General features: G+C 32.3%; 1 protein-coding gene across 7 annotated transcripts in view; it reads right to left on the bottom strand.

The window, feature by feature from the left end:
* CTPS2 (CTP synthase 2) overlaps window positions 1–13,491 on the bottom strand; it is a 148,406-nt gene that overhangs the window by 52,876 nt on the left and 82,039 nt on the right. For all 7 annotated transcript variants that reach the window (XM_051984446.1, XM_051984449.1, XM_051984443.1 and 4 more), the window contains exon 14: window positions 3,095–3,191. In XM_051984446.1, the coding sequence (XP_051840406.1) occupies window positions 3,095–3,191 (97 nt within the window). The remainder of the gene's footprint in view (window positions 1–3,094; window positions 3,192–13,491) is intronic.

Here is a 13,491-nt window from a genome sequence, read left to right as displayed (position 1 = left end):
TTTCTAAAGGGAATATTTCCTATCCCACTATGATAGGTATACATTTCATATCTGGTGAAATGGTTACTGCTATGCTCTTCTTTCAAGGTCCTGAAAGCATTATATTTTCCCCAGCAGAAGTCAGATAGCATATCTCCCCAAGAACTACTTCTTAGAAGACTAAGAAAAGATCCTAGACAACTTTCATATACCATTTTTCAATAATTACATTTAAATTAAATTTATAATAATGGCTCTAGTGGGAGGTGGATTGTTTCATGGACCAAGAAGTCAAGAACATAACAGCTGTGTGGAATGGAGAGATAATGTGAAGAACTTAAAGGAATGTGTGAATTCTTTTTTTGTATTTTATTTTCATTATTTCCGTGTCTCAGTGACCTGCATAAGTACAATATGTGCAGGTCCATATTTACTTGAGTCTTGGCCAGCTGTAAACATATTTACTTAACCTGAGCTAATGACATTTATCAGTATTTGACATTTATCGATATTTAAACTTATTAGTTTAAACACTGTCTGCTTGATTATCTAAAGCCTAAAGGCCTAATTTTCTGTTTCCTAGAAATCAGGTGTCAATTTAGTCACATATAAATAAAATTTAGGTTCTTCTCATTGTTATGAGGAATTAAATTCTAACCAAACTGCTAGCTATATTCTGTGAAAGTTTTTTAACTTTCACTTGACCTCACTTAAAGTACTCTCTATTTTCTTAATAATTAATCTTGTGCTTGCAGCTAGGTGGCATAGTGCATAGAGCATGCACCAGCCCTGAAGTCAGGATGACCTGAGTTCAAATCTGGCCTCAGACACTTAACACTTCCTAGCTGTATTACCCTGGGCAAGTCACTTAATCCCAACTGCCCCAGCAAAAATAATAATAATAATAATAATAATCTTGTGCTCTAGGACAACCATGACTTAAGTTGAAACTTACATCCCCACCTCTTCAAAAACTCAGAATGGCATTCATCTACAACTTCGTCATAAGAAAGTTTTCTGACTTCCACTTTTTTCCTTTGTAGAGATGGAAGGTTATTGTTATCATATTATCATAAAATATTAACATATTTTGAGACTTTTTTTCTATGTGTTGATCATATATGCTGATTTTTTCCCCTTTTTTTCCATTCTTAAAAAACCATTCAGGCTAGAAGGCATAGTAGATAAGTGCACTGGACCTGGAGTTGAGGTCCCAAGTTCTAATCCAGCCTTACTTAACACTTCCTAGCAGTGTGACCCAGGACAAGTTCCTTAACCCCAATTGTCTCACAATAAATAAGTAACAACAACCAAAAAAACACTATTAATAGACAGAGGATGCAGGTACAAGTTGACTGATGGGATTATATAAAGAAATTTATAGCATGAGAAAGAGGATTGCATTAGAAGAGGGAAGGAAGAGGGAGATTTTTCACATCAAGAGGTACAAAAGATCTATTCCAGTGGAGAGAAAGAAGAATGGGGTGAGCATTGCATTGGCTTTGGCTCAAAGAAGGAATAATATAATACACTCAGTTGGGTAAAGGAATCTCTCTATGGAGACATAAGAGACAAGAGGGATGAGAAGGGGGCCTGACAGAAGTGAAAGGAGATTGAGGGAGGCAATGGTCAGAAGCAAAACCATGGAGGGGAGGAAAAGAATAAAAAGTAAAAGAAAAATGGGGAAAAGAAGATAGAGAGAAATAGTTAATAACCATAACAATGAATGGGAATGGGATGAACTCTTCCATAAAACAGAAGCAGATGATAAGAGTAAATTAGAAGCCAGAATCCTATAGTATATTGTTTTGGTTTGACTTTTTTTTTTTTTAACAAGAAACACATTTGCAGCAAAGAGATATACACAAAATAAAAGTAAAAGGTTGAAGCAGATTATATTTCTCAACTGAAGCTAAAATGCAAAGGTAGCGATCATGATCTCAGATAAAACAAAAACAAAAATAAATCTAATTAAAAGAGATAAGGAAGGAAACTACATTTTGCTAAAAAGGATCCAAAATTCTTAAATTTCTTAAATTCCAAATTTAAAAAAAAATTGTTATATGAAATGGAAATAACTATGATAATGTTAAAAAATATATCAATAAAAATGTATTTTAAAAAAGGGAGAGAATATCAGATTACTTGCTGCCTTGGGAGGGATGGAAGGGAGGGAGGAAAGGAAGGGAAAGAAGGAGAAAAGTCTGGAACACAAGGTTTTGCAAAGATAAAGGTGAATATTGAAAACTATTTTTGCACATATTTGGAAAAATAAAATACTATTAAAAATAAAAAAATAAAAAGTTTAAAAAGGGGAGAGTGAGCTGTCTGAGACACTAAAAGGTTAAGTGAGTTGTTCACAGTCATGTTGTAAGTATATCTTAAAAGAAAGGTGTGAATCCAGATTTTTCTGACTTTTAAGAGTAGCCATCTATTCACTATGCCATGCTGTTTCTCAGGTACACACACACACACACCACACACACACACACACACACACACACACCCAAAAAAAAAAAAAAAAAAAAAAAAGCAAGAGACATTCTTATTGTCTATTAAATAAGTTTCGTATGGTTACGGATTTATATATTAACTTCGGAATCTACAGGTTGGGAAACACTCATTTAGTTCAAAGAATTTATGATATGGCTGGAAAAATAAGAATGATAAGCAGTGGAAAGAAATATGCCTTTGGAATCAAAAAATCTGGCTTCAAATCCTGACTCTATTGATGTTTATTGCCTCAATAACCTTGGACAAATCAGTTAACCATGCTGAGTCTCATTTTACTCATATATAAAATAAGGAAATTGTATATGATTGGTCTCTAAGGTCCTTCCCAACTCTGGATCTATAATCTATAACTCAGAGTGGCATAAAACCTACAGGAATTCAGAGAAAGCACAAGCAAGTGAGATTCGAGGGAACTGGGAGGAAGCTTCCTAGAAAAAAAAATGAGCCTTGAGCTCCAGCTTGACAAATAACCAAATATGAGTTAAATGGAGAAAAGAGGAGCCAGAAGTCCAGAAAGGGGATTTTAGTAAATGTATAACAATATAATCAGTAGTAGGAGCAATCATCTTTTGAGATTATAAAGGAACTTAGAATAACTTACTCAAAATAGAGTCTTCTGTTTTGAAAATTGTTGTTCTTTTCCCCAGCCTCATTGTACCTCCCATTTCACCAGGATGATGTTCAGGCATATCAATCACCTCAAAGAAAAAATATTTAATTGTGATTTCATAAAGAATTTTTTAAAAAGGAAATTATATAAAACTTCCCAAATAAAAGGTTTTCTAATTTTATTTTTCAATGTTAATATATAAACCCAAACTAATATGTAATACTTAAAATTAAAAAAATCCAGAAAAAGAACTATGGAGATTGACTGTAAATCAATACATGCTATGTTCACTTCTTTTTTCTGTTTTTTTTTTCCTCTTCCATGGTTTTTCCCTTTTGTTCTTATTTTTCTCTCCTAACATGTTTCATAAAGCAATGTATATTGAAAATAAATAAGTAAAAATTAAAAAATAATCATAACCAACAACCATTAGTCACTCTATGCTCCTTACATATTCATCCATTTCCCTCGGAATACATGTACCATTATTAATATAGTCATTATTATTATTAGAAAAATGACCACCTATTTCTTTTATAATATGACTAATATGGAAAGATGTTTTACATAACTGTATATATGTAATCTACAGCAAATTGCTTCCTATCTTAGGGAAAAGAAAGGAAAGGAAGGGAAGGATAAAATTTGGAACTCAAATTTTAAAAAATAATAATTGTTAAGAACAAGATTACATGATAATCAATTATGATGGACTTAGTTCTTCTCAGCAATATAGTGATCTAAAACAATTCCAATAGACTTGGGGTGGAAAATACCATCCACATCCAGAGAAAGAACTATGAAATTGAATCAGACTGAAGAACACAATTTTCACCTTTTTTTGATTTTTTGGTTTTCCACAGTTTTTCCCTTTTGTTCTGATTTTTCTTTCACAACATGACTAATATGGAAGTATGTTTAAAATGATTGTACATGTATAATCAATCTGTATTAGATTGTTTGATACCCTGGGTAGGGGAAGGGAAGGAGAAAAAAACTAGAATTCAATATCTTAACAAAAATCAATGTTGAAAACTATCTTTACATGTAATTAGAAAAAATAAAATACAATTAAGCAAAAAGCTAAATATATAAAAATTTTAAAGTGTTAAGGAAGGGAAGACACTACTTGCAGAAAAAGAAATGAAGAATAGTAGAATATATAAAATGATTTTACATATATATGTGTGTATATGTGCACACGCATACATATACATGTATATGTATTTATGTATAAATATATGTGTGTATATATAGAATATACATACACTTATTTGCATCTAATGGTAGCTATCTCTAGGGCAGGGGACAATGTGGGAAAAGGAGGGAAAAGGCATTTATATGACAAATTTTATTACATCCTTAAAAGGAATAGCAAGTTGTACATAATAGATTTGCAGTTTTGTGTGCAATTATCTTTTTTAAAATTGTACTATATTATGGAAATGCTTGTTTAGGTCCATAAAATAAATTTTTAAAAAAATTAAATGAATGTTTAAAACTGTCTTTACATGTAACTGAAATAATAAAATACTATTAAGGGGAAAAAAAAAAAAGAACAATGACTACCCATGGCTTCAGAAGACCAATGATGAAAAATGCCTTCTACCATCTGAGAGAGAGAAGAGGCATCAAATATGCAAAATGAGACATACATGCTGTTCAGAGACAATGAGGGTATTTGATGCTGCATATTTATTACAAAAGGCTTTTTTTTTTCATTTTTTGATGGGAAAAAATGTTTGATAATTTGAAATTCTTTAATTTAATTTTAAAACAGCCATAAGTGTATATGCATAGTTCTTTTAGTTCTGCATTCTTCATTTTAGATTATTTCTTATATAGAAACATATGCAGAAATATAGAAATATTTCTTACAATCTTCATATGAAATTACTTTAACTGTAACATAATCATAACCAATGAAAATAATAGCCTTCCAAATTTCATACTTCAAGGATCCATGGTTTCATCACTATAGATACAACTTCTGCTAACATTGAGCACAATTTTTCTATCACTTAGTAGACACCTGTTGAAAGCAGTAAGGCCAAAAAATATTTGTTTAACTTGAATTTGAACCTCTCTAAACTTTACTAGGCTAGTTTTTAGACAAAAGATAAAAGTTTCTCACTGGATCCATACTCATTATGATCTGACAAAGAGGTTCAATCAGCACTGCTGATACATAACTTTTAAGAACCAAAGATCATGAGGAGAATACTTTATACTCCATCAGACATGCCCTGGCCATCAACTGTTTTGTTTTTCTCTATGGACCAATCTGGAGGGAAGGGGTGTAAAATGTGATATTATGATAAAAGGCATCAATAAAACATTTTTTTAAACTAACTTTAGTTAACCTCCATAAGAATATATCATCAGAATAAAGTTTTTATAAAAGTTGCTCTATTTACATGTGATAAAATAGTTAACTAGCAAACTCGATCAAATCTGTACCATGTCTTCCTATACTCTGCTGCTTAATCTTCCCTTCATATTTGCATTGAAAAGAACATTGGCGTTGAAGTGAGTGGCCCTGGGTTTGAATTCTATTCTGCCACTACAACTTGTATAAACTTGACCTCTCAAGACTTCAGTTAAATGAGATATTGGACTAGGATTAAAAGTGTCAAACTTAAGGGGACTAGATTAAAATGTAATTGGGAAGTATTTAAAAAACAAAAATTCCTTAAACACCAAAAAAAAAAAAAAAAAATACAATACAACCTAAATACTATTAACTTGTGATTTTCTAAGTCAATATCCCCTCAGGGATCCATCTAAGTTTCATACAATTGGACCAGAGACGAAAAAAGGTCTCTTCCAACTTTATTGTCCTAAATTGTTTATTATATTACTATATCAATAATATTACACTACCTAAATTATTATTACTATATTATTATCCTAAATTGATTATTATATCACCATATCAATATACTATCCTAAATTATTTTATATTATCCTCCTAAATTGTTTATTATACAATAATAATATATTTTCATGCTAAGCTGTTCATTATATTACCCTATCAAGCAGTTTGCCTGCTATTTATTCTTACTGACTTCTCACTCTAATCAATCAATCTTTTCTAAAGTTAGTACTCTTTCTCATCTTTATGACTTCCCTTAAAGTATTGGATTGTACACTTAGACTTTGCATTTTCACTCCAACCTATTCCTACTATGAGTAGTGTCAACTCATACTACTTTCACTCTTCCTTTCTTCCTAGTCCCATTACCTTCCCAAGACTGTTTGTGGTTCTTTGTCCTTGGCTCTCAAAGGGGGGCCAAAATCATCAGGGGAGTGAAGTCTTGAATTGCATTTAAGTGAGGCTAGACTGTGCAAAGTCATCAAACTCACTCTCTTCTCCAGGGTCATCTGAGCTGGGGGCAAGACCTAAGTCAAGACCCTGGTAATGACCCCAGATGCAGTGGGAAATCTAAGTCTTGTTCCATTCCCTTCTTTTAACTGGGAAAAAGTTCTACCAACTGATCCTACAAGATATGGATATTGGTGATACCTGTTTTTTTTTTTTTTTTTTTTTTACAAATAAACATTGGTAGAACCATTTACCTAAAATTAAAGGTAACAAAAGTTATCTTAGTACTTAGAAACACATTTTCAAAAATAGAACTAGTGAATCAATATGAGGATTACTTAAGGACATTTTTTTAAACCTTGGACTATTTTCTGCCCATTAAATTCATTAAGTTTCTGAATTAATTCCCTTATCACCAGAAACTTACAAAATAATGCAAAAGCATTAATATGAGCCAAAAAAAATACAACCAATCATTTATTAAGTGGCTCCTGTACATAAGGTATTCTATTGGAGGTTAAGACAGCAGTAATTGAAGAAGTATGATTTAGATCAATGTTTTTTAAACTTTTTTCACTTGCGACTCCTTTTCATGTAAGAAAATGTTATGTGACCCCAGGTATATAAGTATATAAAATAGATTATACAAATCAAACATTTATTGATAATAAATCATAATCTCACAACACCCACATTGATATAAGTTCAAAATTCACAGTTTAAGAAACTAGAATTTAGATAAAGGGCAACTTATTCTAATTATTTTTAGATTTATTTAATTTATTTTTATGTTTATTTTATTTTTATTTTGTTTTTGTTGCTAGGGGGTATCATGGATAGAGTGCTAGATCTGGAGTCAGGGAAATTTAGGTTCTTAAGTTCAAATCTGATCTCAAACACTTACTAGCTGTGTAACCCTGGGCAAGTCATTTAACCCAGTTTGCCTCAGTTTCCTCATTTGCAAAATGAGCCAGAAAAAGAAATGGCAAACCATTCTAGTATCTTTGCCAAGAAAACCCCAAATGGGGTCATGAAGAGTCATCAGACATGACTGAAAGAGACTAAACAATGACATTCTAATTATTTGTTCTCACTTCTGTCTTAAAAAAACAACAACAACAACGAAAAAAAAAAAAAAACAACCTTCTTTTGGGTATTATTTTTCCATAGGATCTTTCAAACTTTCCACCCACATACACACATTTCATTCAGAAGGGATATTCTACTATTCTCATCAATGGTTTCTCATGATTTTCAAGGTCATGGAACCTTGTGTTCCCAGGCATAATGCATCATTCTTCATTAATTTAGAAAAGAAAAAAGATCAATAAAACTTTCCAGCCAGATAAAGTAATTCTTTACTTTAAAATTAAAAATTAAAATTAAAAAAAAAAATGTGAAGTTAATTCTTTTTTTCATTTGGTACTCCCAGCCTTGACCTTTCTTTCTAACTCTTTGCCCTTTAGTAATTATTAGCAGTTGAACTTTTTGTATAACTAGTTTATAGAGTAGCCAATGCTCCCATTCATCTTATCCCAATCATATTTAATCAAGAAATTATTAATAAAAACAGCCAAGGGATTCAAATATTTTCTAGGAAACTTCAGATAAGGAAGCTCCACCCACTATAAATTCACAAGGGAAAAAACAAACAAACAAACATAATGCTGAGTCAGGAACTCTGTCTCCATGAAGACAACTCTAAGTATCCAATTCTACCCTAGAAAATCTAGCATCTATGCTATCTCTTCAATAGCTGACAAATATAACATTCACTCATGCAAAGTACAGTACAATCATAAAGCCATATTGCTGGAAAGACTGAGAAAAATAAAACCATATTGCCAGAAAATTCTGTGGGGAATTTCTGCCCTATTCTGAATGACTAAACAGACAGGCCTTGGGGACTGGCAGCTTCCTTTTACAAGTTTAATAAAGCTACTTGGGGCTTTAATAGGATTTCCAATCTTTTAAAAAGGAGCCTATTAGTTGGACCTTTATACTACAGTATTGATTCACTCAGTCCACTATTTTTCAAAAAGCAAATAAATTGAATTCTTTTTTGAAATTAGGTACAAAGAGATCACCAAATCGTAGCCCTTTGATCAAAAATAGCTGCTTTGGTAATGTAATAAAGATTTGAAAAAGTGAAGACAAGGCAAAAAAGAGGCTGAAGAAGTCCTAAATTCTCTAAAAGAAGTGAATGTGAGGTCAAGGAATTGGAGAAATACAGGCAGAAGTAGCAGCTAACTGGATATGTTCTATGCAACATATGCTTGAAAGATAAAGAGCTTCAGAAAGATGAGTTATTTTTTAACTTAGTTTGGCACTTTATTAAAATAAGCGGCAGATTGTTGTTAATAATAATGTGTGTTTAAATGCAGTTAACATTTATGTAGTTCTTTAAGATTTGCATTTAATCCTTCCAATAATTCTGGATATTATTTTCATCTTTACTACACATAACTGAAACTCAGAGGGGTCAATGGTCACATTCTGAGGCAGAATATTAATTCTATTCTAATCTTCCTAAATCTAGTATTCTATACATTTTCCTATGCATATATTAGGCATGAATATATGAATATATATGCATCATATATCCTTGGTGGTTGTACACATAATAAGTGTGTGGATATACACATATATTTACTTATTTATATACGTACATTTATGTATATAATTGGGATCAATTTATGCAGGATAATTTGCTAAGACTTAATTATGTTTCCATAAGCAAATTATTTTATTTTGAACATACAAAGATTTCTATTTAAATTTAGTAAATTTATACATTAATTTATAATTTATTTTATAAGCAAAACTACTATTTCTTTTTATGAACAAGTCTAGTGAGACAGATTTTTCTAAAAAGAAACAATTTTGCTTCTTTTGTTTTCACTTTGGACGGAACTCAGAATATAAGCAGGAGCTGTCATTTTTCTCTTTTTGTCTCACCAGTGCTCAGGACAGTACTTGGTACACAGTAAGTAGGTATTTAATAAATGTTTACTGAAGGAATAAATGAGTTTGAGATGGAAGAAAGTAGCATATATCATCTCAAGAAATTGCTCTTTATTGGGAAAGATTGAGAAAACACTCTCAATTGAGCTTGAATTTTATGAGGAACAGCCTAAATCTAAAACAGAAATGTCTTATTTACTCCACACTCATAGAAACTACTTGGTTCCCACAACCTTCTTCCTGGAAACTCTGATTTTAGATACAGAGTAAAACTTAATCTGGTCCCAAGGGTAGGAACACCTCTTGGAACTAAGCCATGTATAGTAGAAAAAGGAAAATGGATCAATGAGTAACTAATATAAATGGTTTTACAGCTTTAGCAGATGTAAAATTCCATGTAAAGACCAAATAACCCTCATTAACCTTTACCATTGCTTTCTGCAAGTCCACCTAATTTACTGCCCAGGAAGAGTGCAATGGGTTCAAGTCATTCCCTATGACCTAACTGATTTAAGCAAAGACTAAAGGAAACTAAATTTCCTTATCATAGATTCCTGAATGACTCTTTGTATATGGAGGGTAAAAGAGTTTTAATGAACTTTCTTATTGCTAGATGGCTTGGTTAACCAGTCCATATATAAGGCATATAATTTTGCATGCTTTAAAATCTCAATGCTCAGAAAGTTTGACCTGAGAATTTACAACTTTGCTTTCTAGCTCTCTGAAATCAATTCCTCTTAGTCATGGCCTATTTGATCATTTCTTTCTTTCCTTTTTTTTTTTTTTTTAAATTATAGCTTTTTATTGATAAAACATATTCATGGGTAATTTTTTCAACACTAACTCTTGCAAAAACTTCTGTTCCAACTTTTCCCCTCTTTCCCTCCACCCTCTCCCCTAGATGGCATGTAGTCCCATACATGTTAAATATGTTAAAGTATATGTTAAATACAATATATGTACACATATTTATATAGTTGTCTTGTTACACAAGAAAAATCAGATTTAGAAAGAAGGTAAAAATAAACTGGGAAGAAAAATAAAAATGCAAGCAAACAATAACAGGAAGAGTGTAAATTCTATGTTGTGGTCCACACTCATTTCCCAGTGTTCTTTCACTAGGTATAGTTGGGTCTGTTCATTACTGCTATTTGATCATTTTTAAAATTTTTTATTTTATATTTTATACTACCACCATATAAATTAAGAGCATTGATGCAAGTCCAATATTTGAATATAAACCAGTATTAGACCATTCAATACTATTTCATGTTAATCATGTCACTCTCCTATTCTAATGGCTCTTGGGATTCCAATAGAATGTAAGCTCTCTGAGGAAATAGACTGCTTTGATTTTTGTCTTCTGTCACCATCATATAACACAGACCCTGACAGGAGAAAAAAGCTTATTAAACTGGACAGGATGAAATCTAAATTCTTCATTGTGGCATGAAAGGCCTTCCATAATCTGGTCCCTTCTTATCTACCAAAACAAAAAAAAATTAATGATTCAACAAATATTTTTAAGCACCAAATTTTTGCAGGCACTTTGAACCTCTGATCAAAAAAAAAAAAAAAGTACATAGCCCCTGCCCTCAAGAATCTTACATTCTATTACTGCTCTGTAAGAACTGACCAGCAGGATGATTTCAGAAAGGCCTGGAGAGACTTACATCAACTGACGCTGAGTGAAATGAGCAGGACCAGAAGATCATTATATACTTCAATAACAATACTATATGATGATCAATTCTGATGGATCTGGCCTTCTTCAACAATGAGATGAACCAAATCAATTCCAATGGAGCAGTAATGAACTGAACCAGCTATACCCAGGGAAAGAACCCTGGGAGATGACTATGAACCACTACATAGAATTCCCAATCCCTCTATTTTTGTCTGCCTGCATTTTTGATTTCCTTCACAGGTTAATTGTACACTATATCAAACTCTGATTCTTTTTGTACAATAAAATAACTGTATGGACAGGTATACATATATTGTATTTAACTTATACTTTAACATATTTATTGTCAACCTGCCATCTGGGGGAAGGGGTGGGGGGGGAAAGGGAAAAAGTTGGAACAAAAGGATTTGCAAGTATCAATGCTGAAAAATTACCTATGCATATATCTTGTAAATAAAAAGCTATAATAATAATTTAAAAAAGAATCTTACATTCTATAGCTCAACACCATACCTTTCTAAACTCTAAGTTAATGTCTTCACTATCTGAAACTTCATTATCATTTAAACTACATGGCTGTTTAGTCATATCTTGTTGTTTTTACTCACAAACCCCAGTCCCCATCATTTACCTTTATTCTCCTTATCTAATGCTATTTTTCTTCAAGGCCCAGGCTAAAGTCCCATTTCCTTCAGAAAAGGAAATGGTAAATCATACATATCCTAATAATTATTTCCATTTTTGTATTTTGTCATATACTAAGGGAGACTACATGTGGCAATACAAGGAAAATTAAAGCCAGAGGGCCTGAGTTTGAACTCCAGGTCTGCCTGCTGTTCGTTGTCAACCTGTGTGAACTTGGGTACATCATTAAAAATCTTTAGGTCTTGTTGTCCTTGTCTGTAAAAGATCTATCCTCTTCCACTTATAAATCTATGATCCTCTATTTCCAATTCCTCATAAACCTGTTATTTCTGCAGTATGGTTTCTCCTTTCATTAACACAGATCAGAAACCTTTAATAACATAGGAACAGGCCTTTGGGGAGTTGTTGTCAACAGAAAAATTTACCCATCACTCCTTGGCAACCTGGTGATGGGCCTCTTTGAGCTCACCTAGCCTTGTCATTGGACAACAGGTTTACAATCCATCATCAAGTCCACACCCAACATCTTTCCACTACAAAGAATCCAGAAGAGCTTGTGCTTAACTAGTACAGCTATTGAGAACCCAAAGTCCCTTCGATACATGATGAAGCAGTGAAATTGGACTTTTGTAGATATTTATCGTATTATTTTATAAGTCTTTATATTCTTTAGTGAATGTTTTAAACAAATCTTACATCCTCCCAAGCATAGTACAAGAATTGGTCTCTGAGTCAGGGCAATCTGAGTTCAAATCTTGCCTACTATATGATTGTGGACCAAACACCAGCCTTTTTGCCCCTAGGCAACTTTCTAAGATTATGGTAAAGCAAATATTGATTTGCATTGGTAGAGGTGGTCCCTACAAAAATAAATTGTGGGTCTACTTGTACATCTCCAAACCCATTCCTATTCTACCCCCTTAAAAACAAAACAACAACAAAATACCTTCCAGTAAAATTTAGCGATAAGAAACAAGTCTTGTGCTTTTTCTATGTTCCAGTACTTAATATAGTACCTGGCACACAGTAAGTACTGAATAAATGTTTAGTAAATGATAACTAATTAACTAGAGAGTTAATAATAATAGAGAAACTCAGAGTTTCTACCATGTGGGTTAGGCTAGTTCTTGTTTCTTAAAAGATGCTCCCAGACTTAACTAGCTCAAGGTTAGAGGTTCAGGCCATTGCTTCATAGTTGTCTGGGAACAAAAAGTTACAAGAAGCTCCAGCTACTACCTAATGCATAACATGAAAACACACCACGGGCTACTCAAAATCAAAGGGCTGCACTTAGCTGAATCAATTCAGTATCCTCACTACAAATCCTTGTTGAAAATCTTTTCCTTGCTAGAGTAAAGTAACTCTTTTTATTAACTGTTGAATGGATTGTAAATATCTCATCTTATTCATCTTAAACCACCAGAGGATGAGTCTAGCCAGCCCTGGCCTACAACCTATATTATTTTCCCTGATGAACATGCTCTTCCTTTTACTCAATCAACAAAATATTTAAGTATCTACTATGTGCTAGGAATTATATTAATCTCTAGGGATATATGTAACAAAAACTAGGGCAAAAACAGTCCTGCATTATACTGTAAGAAATTTTTTCCAAAGGGAGAAAACAGAAGTGATTAGAAAAAGAGATGAAAATAATTCAAGTGGAAAAGAGAAAATTTAGGTGAAACTACATTTTTTAAAACTACCTAAAAAACCTTGTTTGCTTGTATTCACTATTGACCAAGGTTTCTTACAATGGTATCTTTA

This window comes from Antechinus flavipes, chromosome 3, assembly GCF_016432865.1.
Source record: "Antechinus flavipes isolate AdamAnt ecotype Samford, QLD, Australia chromosome 3, AdamAnt_v2, whole genome shotgun sequence".
Lineage (NCBI taxonomy): Eukaryota > Metazoa > Chordata > Mammalia > Dasyuromorphia > Dasyuridae > Antechinus > Antechinus flavipes.
Note: the sequence above shows the minus strand (reverse complement) of the source record. Positions and strands in the feature narration are given on the sequence as shown.